This window comes from Oncorhynchus keta, chromosome 25 (assembly GCF_023373465.1).
Source record: "Oncorhynchus keta strain PuntledgeMale-10-30-2019 chromosome 25, Oket_V2, whole genome shotgun sequence".
Classification (NCBI taxonomy): domain Eukaryota; kingdom Metazoa; phylum Chordata; class Actinopteri; order Salmoniformes; family Salmonidae; genus Oncorhynchus; species Oncorhynchus keta.
Window position 1 is genome coordinate 41,190,418 of NC_068445.1, and position 14,294 is coordinate 41,204,711.

At 44.2% G+C, this 14,294-nt stretch overlaps 1 protein-coding gene across 1 annotated transcript in view; it reads left to right on the forward strand.

Annotated features, from left to right (window-relative positions):
- Positions 1 to 14,294, forward strand: part of LOC118381462 (phospholipid-transporting ATPase ID-like) — an 88,875-nt gene that overhangs the window by 16,601 nt on the left and 57,980 nt on the right. The window contains exon 4 of the mRNA XM_052479559.1: positions 3,255 to 3,368. Coding sequence (XP_052335519.1) covers positions 3,255 to 3,368 — 114 coding nt within the window. The remainder of the gene's footprint in view (positions 1 to 3,254; positions 3,369 to 14,294) is intronic.

Here is a 14,294-nt window from a genome sequence, read left to right on the forward strand (position 1 = left end):
TTCATATTATAAACACACTTTAGTTTGCTACTGAGATCAACCCCCTACAGCTAGCTGTCTCTCTCTCTCTCTCTCTCTCTCTCTCTCTCTCTCTCTCTCTCTCTCTCTCTCTCTCTCTCTCTCCTCTCCTCTCCTCTCCTCTCCTCTCCTCTCCTCTCCTCTCCTCTCCTCTCCTCTCCCATCCCATTCCCAAGTTTTTATTCTCCAAGATCTCTCTTGTTTAGGGAACAACTCTTGAGTTTCGAGACCAGAGTAATATAAACATCCAATTCTTCTATGTATGTTCTTCTAGGATTGTAGCCAGCACCACAAGTCCCTGCCCTCTGAGATGTTAGCTTCTAATGGAATGAAACTAAACGCTGCCTGTTGGAAAGTACACTCTTCCCAAAAGGGTTTTTCGGGTGTCCCAAATAGGAGAACCCTTTTTGGTTCCATGCAGAACCATCTGGATTTACATGGAACTCAAAAAGGTTCTACCTGGAACCAAAAAGTGTTCTCCGAAGGGTTCTCCTATGGGGACAGCCAAAGAACTCTTTTAGATGTCTGATGTCAGCGATCCAAAGTAGTCAACCGTTTAAAGGAGGCTCACACACACACACACACACACACACACACACACACACACACACACACACACACACACACACACACACACACACACACACACACACACACACACACACACACACACACTAGACTCAGCACACAGCTCCTAACGTGATGTCATTACCGGTTCTCATTTAAATATCTTTCAGACAGCGGAGTCCCGGCCCATCGTCTGAAACACTGCCTCATCAAAGAGTATCTTAAATAAATCCCATGCCGCCCCCAGAGGAAGTAGGCGCTTGCAAACCAAACCGCTCTAGTCTTCTATTGCCTTGTCTTCCAGTGTCTTATATTCGTTTCGCTTGTAATGTCTTGTATTATCTTCTATTGTCTTGTATTATCTTGTATTATATTGTATTATCTTGTATTATATTGTCTTATCATCTATTGTCTCATCTTATATTGTCTTGTCTTGTATTGTATTATAGTGTCTTCTATTGTCTTCTTTTGTATAGTCTTATATTATATTGTTATGTATTATATGGTCTTCTATCGTCGTGTCTTCTATTGTATTGTCTTGTCTTCTATTGTTATGTATTATATTGTCTTCTATTGTATTGTCTTGTCTTCTATTGTTATGTATTATATTGTCTTCTATTGTATTGTCTTGTCTTCTATTGTTATGTATTATATTGTCTTCTATTGTATTGTCTTGTCTTCTATTGTCCTATCTTCTATCGTTGTGTCTTCTATTGTATTGTCTTGTCTTCTATTGTCCTATCTTCTATCGTCGTGTCTTCTATTGTCGTGTCTTCTATTGTATTGTCTTGTCTTCTATTGTCCTATCTTCTATCGTAGTGTCTTCTATTGTATTGTCTTGTCTTCTATTGTCCTTTCTTCTATCGTCGTGTCTTCTATTGTATTGCCTTGTCTTCTATTGTCCTATCTTCTATCGTTGTGTCTTCTATTGTATTGCATTGTCTTCTATTGTCCTATCTTCTATCGTTGTGTCTTCTATTGTATTGTCTTGTCTTCTATTGTCCTTTCTTCTATCGTCGTGTCTTCTATTGTATTGCCTTTTATTGTCTTATTTGCTATTATCTTATCTTCTATTGTCTTGCATTAAATGGTCTTGTCTTCTATTGGATTATATTATATTGTTTCGTCTGGTCTTGTATCATCTTGTATTGTATTGTATCATCTTGTCTTGTCTTCTATTGGATTATATGATATTGTCTCATCTAGGTCTTGTATCATCTTGTATTGTATTGTATCATCTTGTCTTGTCTTGCACATTGCTCAGTTGGAAAACATGTTGGTTTCATTTCCTCCTATCTCAGTGTAGAAATGTGTCCCTTATTTAACCTTGATTGAGTTAGGCTAATTCAGCAGCACTGATCTGCCATCAGGCCAGGCAGAGACAGAGCTATGGGGAAGTTCACTCAGAGAACATGTTTGTGGGTTCTCATTGGCTTCTCAATGTATGGGTTTTCATTGGCTTCTCAATGTATGGGTTCTCATTGACTTTCTTCTATGTATGGTGTTCTCTAAAATCATGTTATTTTTACTGTCACTACTTTCTCTCTTTTTTATGTCGTGTCCTCCCTCCCTCCCTCCCTCCCTCCCTCCCTCCCTATCCTCCCTCCCTCCCTCCCTCCCTCCCTCCCTCCCTCCCTCCCTCCCTCCCTCCCTCCCCCTCTCTATCCCCCTCTCCCTCCCTCCCTCCCCCTCTCCCCCCCACCCCCCTGTCTTCTCTGTATTGCCTTTCCCTGTCCTCCCTCCCTATTATCTTATCCCTATTGTCCTCATTCCCTCCCTCCCTCTCTCCCTCCTACCTCCCTCCCCCTCTGGTCCCTCCCTCCCTCCCTCCCTATTGTATCATCCTGTCTTGTCTTCTATTGGATTCCCTCCCTGTCTCATCTAGGTCTTGTATCATCCCCTATTGTATTGTATCATCTTGTCTTGTCTTGCCCTCCCTCAGTTGGAAAACATGTTGGTTTCATTCCCCTCCCTATCTCAGTCTAGAAATCCCCTCTCCCCTATTTCCCTCCCCTCCCTCCCCTCTCCCCTCCCTGCCCTCAGGCCAGGCAGAGACCTCCCTCCCTCCCTCAGAGAACATGTTTCCCTCCCTCATCCCTTCTCAATCCCTGGGTTCTCTCTCCCCTCTCTCCCTCCCCCTCTAAAATCATGTTATTTTTTTACTCCCACACCTCCCCTCCCCTTCCCCTCCCCCTCCCTCCCTCCCTCCCCTCCCTCCCCCCTCCCCTCCCTCCCTCCCTCCCTCCCTCCCTCCCTCCCTCCCTCCCTCCCTCCCTCCCTCCCCCTCCCCCCTCTCTCCCCTCCCCCCTCTCCCTCCCTCCCTCCCCCCTCCCCCCCCACCCCCCCTCTCTCCCCTCTCTACTTCCCCCTCCCTCCCTCCCTCCCTCCCTCCCTCCCTCCCTCCCTCCCTCCCTCCCTCCCTCCCCTCCCTCCCCTCCCTCCCCTCCCTCCCTCCCTCCCTCCCTCCCTCCCTCCCTCCCTCCCTCCCTCCCCTCTCCCCTCCCTCCCTCCCTCTCTCCCCTCCCTCCCTCCCCCCCCTCCCCCCCCCCCCTCCCTCCCCTCCCCTCCCTCCCCTCCCTCTCCCCCCTCCCTCCCCTCCCTCCCCTCTCCCCTCCCTCCCCTCCCTCCCCTCTCCCCTCCCTCCCCTCTCCCCTTCCTCCCTCCCCCAGACCAATGCCATTAAGACGTCCAAATACAACGCGTTCACCTTCCTGCCCCTCAACCTCTTCGAACAGTTCCAGAGGATAGCCAACGCTTACTTCCTCATTCTGCTGCTACTCCAAGTGAGTGGAACAGACGCACACATATGCACATACAGTGGGGAGAACAAGTATTTGATACACCTCCGATTTTGCAGGTTTTCCTACTTACAAAGCATGTAGAGGTCTGTAATTTGTATCATAGGTACACTTCAACTGTGAGAGACGGAATCTAAAGCAAAAAATCCAGAAAATCACATTGTATGATTTTTAAGTAATTAATTTTCATTTTATTGCATGACATAAGTATTTGATCACCTACCAACCAGTAAGAATTCCGGCTCTCACAGACCTGTTCGTTTTTCTTTAAGAATCCCTCTTGTTCTCCACTCATTACCTGTATTAACTGCACCTGTTTGAACTCGTTACATGTATAAAAGACACCTGTCCACACACTCAATCAAACAGACTCCCTTCTCTCCACAATGGCCAAGACCAGAGAGCTGTGTAAGGACACCAGGGATAAAATTGTAGACCTGCAAGAGTCTGGGGTGGGCTACAGGACAATAGGCAAGCAGCTTGGTGAGAAGGCAACAACTGTTGGCGCCATTATTATGTTATGTTAACCAAATAAAATCAAATAAAAAAATCAAATAACATTTTATTTGTCACATACACATGGTTAGCAGATGTTAATGCGAGTGTAGCGAAATGCTTGTGCTTCTAGTTCCGACAATGCAGTGATAACCAACAAGTAATCTAACTAACAATTCAAAACTACTGTCTTATACACAGTGTAAGGGGATAAAGAATATGTACATAAGGATATATGAATGAGTGATGGTACAGAGCAGCATACAGTAGATGGTATCGAGTACAGTATATACATATGAGATGAGTATGTAGACAAAGTAAACAAAGTGGCATAGTTAAAGTGGCTAGTGATACATGTATTACATAAGGATGCAGTCGATGATGTAGAGTACAGTATATACGTATGCATATGAGATGAATAATGTAGGGTAAGTAACATTATATAAGGTAGCATTGTTTAAAGTGGCTCGTGATATATTTACATAATTTCCCATCAATTCCCATTATTAAAGTGGCTGGAGTTGGGTCAGTGTCAGTGTGTTGGCAGCAGCCACTCAATGTTAGTGGTGGCTGTTTAACAGTCTGATGGCCTTGAGATAGAAGCTGTTTTTAAGTCTCTCGGTCCCAGCTTTGATGCACCTGTACTGACCTCGCCTTCTGGATGATAGCGGGGTGAACAGGCAGTGGTTCGGGTGGTTGATGTCCTTGATGATCTTTATGGCCTTCCTGTAACATCGGGTGGTGTAGGTGTCCTGGAGGACAGGTAGTTTGCCCCCGGTGATGCGTTGTGCAGACCTCACTACCCTCTGGAGAGCCTTACGGTTGAGGGCGGAGCAGTTGCCGTACCAGGCGGTGATACAGCCCGCCAGGATGCTCTCGATTGTGCATCTGTAGAAGTTTGTGAGTGCTTTTGGTGACAAGCCGAATTTCTTCAGCCTCCTGAGGTTGAAGAGGCGCTGCTGCGCCTTCTTCACGACGCTGTCAGTGTGAGTGGACCAATTCAGTTTGTCTGTGATGTGTATGCTGAGGAACTTAAAACTTGCTACCCTCTCCACTACTGTTCCATCGATGTGGATAGGGGGGTGTTCCCTCTGCTGTTTCCTGAAGTCCACAATCATCTGTAGTCCACAATCATCTGCAACCACTGTTGCTTGTGCAGCTAGTTAGTACACACTAGCTAGTACCTAGTTTCTAGAATGGCGCTGGAGGGAATAGCAGCAGTAGTGCAGGCTCATGACCAATTGTGCTATTTTGTGTATTTTCTTTTGCGCTGATATCAACTTTTTTCAAGCATAACGTTGTTTCCTATGACCAGAAAGAGCTTTTGGACATCATCATAATAATAATAATAATAATATTGATAATAACTATCACTAACCTCGGTTTGGACGAGGACTTCTACTTCAATGCCTCGGACGCAAAAGACAGACTCAAATCCCCGACACTCGAAGAAGGAGGAGATGGTGTTATAGAGACCGGCGGGATACTTGACGAGACTACGTCGGAGAGTGGATAAACCGCCTCTACCCTCCGTTCTACTGGCGAACGTGCAACCACTGGAGAATAAACTGGATGATCTCCATTCGAGACTATCCTATCAACGTGATCTGAAGAACTGTTATATCCTATATTTCTCCAAGTCGTGGCTGAACAAGGACATGGTAAATATAAATGGAACTGGTATAGAAAGACATCGAGGACAGAACAGCAATGTCGGGGAAGCTCACAAGAGGAGGCGTGTGTCTCTAATATTAAGGAAGGAAGTCTGGAGGTCCTGCTCTCCTGAGTTAGAATACCTCATGATAAGCTGTTGACCATACTATTTACCAAGAGACCACAGACCAAGAGCACTAAGACCACACTCAACAAGCTGTATAGGGCCATAAGCAAAAAAGAAAATGCTCATCCCAAGGCAGCGCTCCTAGTGGCCGGGGACTTTAATCCAGGAAATTTGAAATCAGTGTTTCTAACAGCAAATCTCCTGTGCAGAGGCAAAAACACTCTAGATCGCCTATAGTCTACACACAGAGACACTTACAAAGCTCTCCCTCGCCCACCATTTGGCAAATATGACCATAGCTCTATTCCCCTTGATTCCTGCTTACAAGCAAAAACTCAAACAGGAAGTACCCAGGACGCGCTCAATACAGAAGTGGTCCGATGAATCAAATGCTAAACTACAGGACTGTTTTGCTATCAGACTGGAATATGTTCCCGGGATTCATCTGATGGCATTGAGGAGTTTACCACATCAGTCTCTGGCTTCATAAATAATTGCATCGACGCCGTCGTCCCAACATTGACCATACGTACATATCCCAAGCAGAAGCCATGGATTACAGGCAACATCTGCACTGAGCTAAAGGCTAGAGATTCCTCATTCAAAGAGCGGGACACTAATCCTGACTCTTATGAGAAATCCCGCTCCACCCTCCGTCGAACCATCAAACAGGGAAAGCGTCAATACAGGATCAAAATCGAATCCTACTACATCGGCTCTGACACTCGTTGGATGTGGCAGGGCTTGCAACCTATCACGGACTACAATGGGAAATTCAGCCACGAGCTGTCCAGGGATGCGAGCCTATCAGACGAGCTAAAGACTTTCTATGCTCGCATCAAGGCTAGCAACACTGAACCATTCATGAGTGCACCATCTGTTCCGAATGACTGGACCCACTTCAATTCGCATACCGCCCCAACAGATCCACAGATGACACAATCTCTATTGCACTGCCCTTTCCCACAGGAACAAACGGAATGCCTATGCAAGAAGGCTGTTCATTGACTATAGCTCAGCATTCAACACCATAGTGCCCTCCAAGTTCATCATTAAGCTCAGAACCCTGGGACTGCAACTGGATCCTGGACTTCCTGACGGGCCGCCCCCAGGTGGTGAGAGTAGGCAACAACACGTCTGTCACGCTGATCCTCAACATGAGGGCCCCTCAGGGGTGTGTGCTTAGTCCCCTCCTGTACTCCCTGTTCACCCACGACTGTGTGGCCTCACACGACTCTAACGCCATCATTAAGTTTGCTGACTACAGAACAGTGGTAGGCCTGATCACCGACAACGATGAGACAGCCTACAGGGAGGAGGTCATAGACCTGGCTGTGTGGTTCCAGGACAACAACTTCTACCTCAATGTTAGCAAGACAAAAGAGCTGATCGTGGACAACAGGAAATTGAGGGTCATAGTACTGTACTGGTACCCTGTGTATACAGCCTAGTTATTGTTACTCAGTACTGGTACCCCATGTATAAAGCCTAGTTATCATTACTCAGTACTGGTACCCTGTGTATACAGCCTAGTTATCATTACTCAGTACTGGTACCCTGTGTATACAGCCTAGTTATCATTACTCAGTACTGGTACCCTGTGTATACAGCCTAGTTATAGTTACTCAGTACTGGTACCCTGTGTATACAGCCTAGTTATCATTACTCAGTACTGGTACCCTGTGTATACAGCCTAGTTATCATTACTCAGTACTGGTACCCTGTGTATACAGCCTAGTTATCATTACTCAGTACTGGTACCCTGTGTATACAGCCTAGTTATCATTACTCAGTACTGGTACCCCGTGTATACAGCCTAGTTATCATTACTCAGTACTGGTACCCTGTGTATACAGCCTAGTTATCATTACTCAGTACTGGTACCCTGTGTATACAGCCTAGTTATCATTACTCAGTACTGGTACCCCGTGTATACAGCCTAGTTATCATTACTCAGTACTGGTACCCTGTGTATACAGCCTAGTTATAGTTACTCAGTACTGGTACCCTGTGTATACAGCCTAGTTATCATTACTCAGTACTGGTACCCTGTGTATACAGCCTAGTTATCATTACTCAGTACTGGTACCCTGTGTATACAGCCTAGTTATCATTACTCAGTACTGGTACCCTGTGTATACAGCCTAGTTGTGGATTTATTCCTTGTGTTATTCTTCTATTTTTCTATTATTTCTCTATTTTTCTCTCTACATTGTTGGGACTGTCAGTAGTAAGTATTTCACTGTTATTCTATAGCTGTGGTTTATGAAGCGTAAGATCAACGATGTTTGATGTGAATAATTCTACATGTAATTTCACCATCCGTGCTGTTGGTTGGCAGTAACACTACATCCTCTCGGACACCATTAGACCTGTCTGTCCTCGTATGTCTCACAGAATCTGTGTCCTGAGAAGGTACACTATCTGCTGGAGACAGACCTTGTTGGAGGAGATGACTATGATTTCCACAGTAAAGCTACAATCAGTCTAATAAGAAAACAGGATATGAAGTGCAGTGACTGAGGAAGAGAGAGAGGAAGTTGACTCTTTGCAACTTAGCTCATTGTTGTACAGAGGTTTACAAACAACACAAAACATACCAGGCTCCTGAGTGGCGCAGCGGTCTAAGGCACTGCATCACCAGTGTTAGACGCGTCATGACAGACCCTGGTTCGATTCCAGGCTGTATCACAATTGGCTGTGATTGGAAGTCCCATAGGGTGGAGCAATATTGGCCCAGCGTCGTCAAGGTTTGGCCGGAGTCGGCTGTCATTGTAAATAAGAATTTCTTCTTAACTGACTTGCCAAGTTAAATAAAGGTTAAATAAAAAATACTTGACGTAGAGAGATCTCATCACAGCATACAGTATGTACAGTAGAAACAGCTGTGGAGACCAGTAGAGAGATCACAGCATACAGTATGTACAGTAGAAACAGCTATGGAGACCAGTAGAGAGATCTCATCACAGCATACAGTATGTACAGTAGAAACAGCTATGGAGACCAGTAGAGAGATCTCATCACAGCATACAGTATGTACAGTAGAAACAGCTGTGGAGACCAGTAGAGAGATCTCATCACAGCATACAGTATGTACAGTAGAAACAGCTGTGGAGACCAGTAGAGAGATCTCATCACAGCATACAGTATGTACAGTAGAAACAGCTGTGGAGACCAGTAGAGAGATCTCATCACAGCAGACAGTATGTACAGTAGAAACAGCTATGGAGACCAGTAGAGATATCTCATCACAGCATACAGTATGTACAGTAGAAACAGCTATGGAGACCAGTAGAGAGATCTCATCACAGCATACAGTATGTACAGTAGAAACAGCTATGGAGACCAGTAGAGAGATCACAGCATACAGTATGTACAGTAGAAACAGCTATGGAGAACAGTAGAGAGATCTCATCACAACATACAGTATGTACAGTAGAAACAGCTATGGAGACCAGTAGAGAGATCCCATCACAGCATACAGTATGTACAGAAGAAACAGCTGTGTAGACCAGTAGAGAGATCTCATCACAGCATACAGTATGTACAGTAGAAACAGCTGTGGAGACCAGTAGAGAGATCACAGCATACAGTATGTACAGTAGAAACAGCTGTGGAGACCAGTAGAGAGATCAGTATGTACAGTAGAAACAGCTATGGAGACCAGTAGAGAGATCACAGCATACAGTATGTACAGTAGAAACAGCTATGGAGACCAGTAGAGAGATCACAGCATACAGTATGTACCGTAGAAACGGGTATGGAGAACAGTAGAGAGATCTCAGCATACAGTATGTACAGTAGAAACAGGTGTGGAGACCAGTAGAGATCACAGCATACAGTATGTACAGAAGAAACAGCTGTGGAGACCAGTAGAGAGATCAGTATGTACAGTAGAAACAGCTGTGGAGACCAGTAGAGAGATCAGTATGTACAGTAGAAACAGCTATGGAGACCAGTAGAGAGATCTCATCACAGCATACAGTATGTACAGTAGAAACAGCTATGGAGACCAGTAGAGAGATCACAGCATACAGTATGTACAGTAGAAACAGCTATGGAGACCAGTAGAGAGATCACAGCATACAGTATGTACAGTAGAAACAGCTATGGAGACCAGTAGAGAGATCTCATCACAGCATACAGTATGTACAGTAGAAACAGCTATGGAGACCAGTAGAGAGATCTCATCACAGCATACAGTATGTACAGTAGAAACAGCTGTGGAGACCAGTAGAGAGATCTCATCACAGCATACAGTATGTACAGTAGAAACAGCTGTGGAGACCAGTAGAGAGATCTCATCACAGCAGACAGTATGTACAGTAGAAACAGCTATGGAGACCAGTAGAGAGATCTCATCACAGCATACAGTATGTACAGTAGAAACAGCTATGGAGACCAGTAGAGAGATCTCATCACAGCATACAGTATGTACAGTAGAAACAGCTATGGAGACCAGTAGAGAGATCACAGCATACAGTATGTACAGTAGAAACAGCTATGGAGAACAGTAGAGAGATCTCATCACAACATACCGTATGTACAGTAGAAACAGCTATGGAGACCAGTAGAGAGATCCCATCACAGCATACAGTATGTACAGTAGAAACAGCTGTGGAGACCAGTAGAGAGATCTCATCACAACATACAGTATGTACAGTAGAAACAGCTATGGAGACCAGTAGAGAGATCCCATCACAGCATACAGTATGTACAGAAGAAACAGCTGTGTAGACCAGTAGAGAGATCTCATCACAGCATACAGTATGTACAGTAGAAACAGCTATGGAGACCAGTAGAGAGATCTCATCACAGCATACAGTATGTACAGTAGAAACAGCTATGGAGACCAGTAGAGAGATCACAGCATACAGTATGTACAGTAGAAACAGCTATGGAGAACAGTAGAGAGATCTCATCACAACATACCGTATGTACAGTAGAAACAGCTATGGAGACCAGTAGAGAGATCCCATCACAGCATACAGTATGTACAGTAGAAACAGCTGTGGAGACCAGTAGAGAGATCTCATCACAGCATACAGTATGTACAGTAGAAACAGCTATGGAGACCAGTAGAGAGATCTCATCACAGCATACAGTATGTACAGTAGAAACAGCTATGGAGACCAGTAGAGAGATCACAGCATACAGTATGTACAGTAGAAACAGCTATGGAGACCAGTAGAGAGATCACAGCATACAGTATGTACAGTAGAAACAGCTATGGAGAACAGTAGAGAGATCTCATCACAGCATACAGTATGTACAGTAGAAACAGCTATGGAGACCAGTAGAGAGATCTCTTCACAGCATACAGTATGTACAGTAGAAACAGCTGTGGAGACCAGTAGAGATCTCATCACAGCATACAGTATGTACAGTAGAAACAGCTATGGAGACCAGTAGAGAGATCTCATCACAGCATACATACAGTATGTACAGTAGAAACAGCTATGGAGACCAGTAGAGAGATCACAGCATACAGTATGTACAGTAGAAACAGCTGTGGAGACCAGTAGAGAGATCACAGCATACAGTATGTACAGTAGAAACAGCTATGGAGACCAGTAGAGAGATCTCATCACAGTATGTACAGTAGAAACAGGTATGGAGACCAGTAGAGAGATCAGTATGTACAGTAGAAACAGCTGTGGATACCAGTAGAGAGATCACAGCATACAGTATGTACAGTAGAAACAGCTATGGAGACCAGTAGAGAGATCACAGCATACAGTATGTACCGTAGAAACAGGTATGGAGAACAGTAGAGAGATCAGTATGTACAGTAGAAACAGCTGTGGAGACCAGTAGAGAGATCACAGCATACAGTATGTACAGTAGAAACAGCTATGGAGACCAGTAGAGAGATCACAGCATACAGTATGTACAGTAGAAACAGGTATGGAGACCAGTAGAGAGATCAGTATGTACAGTAGAAACAGCTATGGAGACCAGTAGAGAGATCAGTATGTACAGTAGAAACAGCTATGGAGACCAGTAGAGAGATCAGTATGTACAGTAGAAACAGCTGTGGAGACCAGTAGAGATCAGTATGTACAGTAGAAACAGCTATGGAGACCAGTAGAGAGATCTCATCACAGCATACAGTATGTACAGTAGAAACAGCTATGGAGACCAGTAGAGAGATCACAGCATACAGTATGTACAGTAGAAACAGCTATGGAGACCAGTAGAGATCTCATCACAGCATACAGTATGTACAGTAGAAACAGCTATGGAGACCAGTAGAGATCTCATCACAGCATACAGTATGTACAGTAGAAACAGCAGTGGAGACCAGTAGAGAGATCAGTATGTACAGTAGAAACAGCTGTGGAGAACAGTAGAGAGATCAGTATGTACAGTAGAAACAGCTATGGAGACCAGTAGAGAGATCAGTATGTACAGTAGAAACAGCTATGGAGACCAGTAGAGAGATCAGTATGTACAGTAGAAACAGCTATGGAGACCAGTAGAGATCACAGCATACAGTATGTACAGTAGAAACAGCTATGGAGACCAGTAGAGAGATCAGTATGTACAGTAGAAACAGCTATGGAGACCAGTAGAGAGATCAGTATGTACAGTAGAAACAGCTATGGAGACCAGTAGAGAGATCAGTATGTACAGTAGAACAGATGTGGAGACCAGTAGAGAGATCAGTATGTACAGTAGAAACAGCTATGGAGACCAGTAGAGAGATCAGTATGTACAGTAGAAACAGCTATGGAGACCAGTAGAGAGATCAGTATGTACAGTAGAAACAGCTATGGAGACCAGTAGAGAGATCAGTATGTACAGTAGAAACAGCTATGGAGACCAGTAGAGAGATCAGTATGTACAGTAGAAACAGCTATGGAGACCAGTAGAGAGATCAGTATGTACAGTAGAAACAGTATGGAGACCAGTAGAGAACAGTATGTACAGTAGAACAGTGGAGACCAGAGAGATCACAGCATACAGTATGTACAGTAGAAACAGCTATGGAGACCAGTAGAGAGATCACAGCATACAGTATGTACAGTAGAAACAGCTATGGAGACCAGTATGGAGACCAGTAGAGTAGAAACAGCTATGGAGACCAGTAGAGATCAGCATACAGTATGTACAGTAGAAACAGCTATGGAGACCAGTAGAGAGATCACAGCATACAGTATGTACAGTAGAAACAGCTATGGAGACCAGTAGAGAGATCACAGCATACAGTATGTACAGTAGAAACAGCTATGGAGACCAGTAGAGATCACAGCATACAGTATGTACAGTAGAAACAGCTATGGAGACCAGTAGAGATCACAGATCAGTATGTACAGTAGAAACAGCTATGGAGACCAGTACAGTATGTACAGTAGAAACAGCTATGGAGACCAGTAGAGAGATCAGTATGTACAGTAGAAACAGCTATGGAGACCAGTAGAGAGATCAGTATGTACAGTAGAAACAGCTATGGAGACCAGTAGAGAGATCACAGCATACAGTATGTACAGTAGAAACAGCTATGGAGACCAGTAGAGATCAGTATGAGTAGAAACAGCTATGGAGACCAGTAGAGAGATCAGTATGTACAGTAGAAACAGCTGTGGAGACCAGTAGAGATCACAGCATACAGTATGTACAGTAGAAACAGCTATGGAGACCAGTAGAGAGATCAGTATGTACAGTAGAAACAGCTATGGAGACCAGTAGAGAGATCAGTATGTACAGTAGAAACAGCTGTGGAGACCAGTAGCAGATCAGTATGTACAGTAGAAACAGCTATGGAGACCAGTAGAGAGATCAGTAGTACATAGAAACAGTATGTACAGTAGAAACAGCTATGGAGACAGTAGGAGATCTCAGCATACAGTATGTACAGTAGAAACAGCTATGGAGACCAGTAGAGAGATCAGTATGTACAGTAGAAACAGCTATGGAGACCAGTAGAGAGATCAGTATGTACAGTAGAAACAGCTATGGAGACCAGTAGAGAGATCAGTATGTACAGTAGAAACAGCTATGGAGACCAGTAGAGAGATACAGTATGTACAGTAGAAACAGCTATGGAGACCAGTAGAGAGATCAGTATGTACAGTAGAAACAGCTATGGAGACCAGTAGAGAGATCAGTATGTACAGTAGAAACAGCTATGGAGACCAGTCAGAGAGACAGTATGTACAGTAGAAACAGCTATGGAGACCAGTAGAGAGATCAGTATGTACAGTAGAAACAGCTATGGAGTAGAGATCAGTATGTACAGTAGAAACAGCTATGGAGACCAGTAGAGAGATCAGTATGTACAGTAGAAACAGCTATGGAGACAGTAGAGAGATCAGTATGTACAGTAGAAACAGCTATGGAGACCAGTAGAGAGACAGTATGTACAGTAGAAACAGCTATGGAGACCAGTAGAGAGATCAGTATGTACAGTAGAAACAGCTATGGAGACCAGTAGAGAGATCAGTATGTACAGTAGAAACAGCTATGGAGACCAGTAGAGAGATCACAGCATACAGTATGTACAGTAGAAACAGCTATGGAGACCAGTAGAGAGATCAGTATGTACAGTAGAAACAGCTATGGAGACCAGTAGAGTAGAAGTATGTACAGTATGTACAGTAGAAACAGCTATGGAGACCAGTAGAGAGATCAGT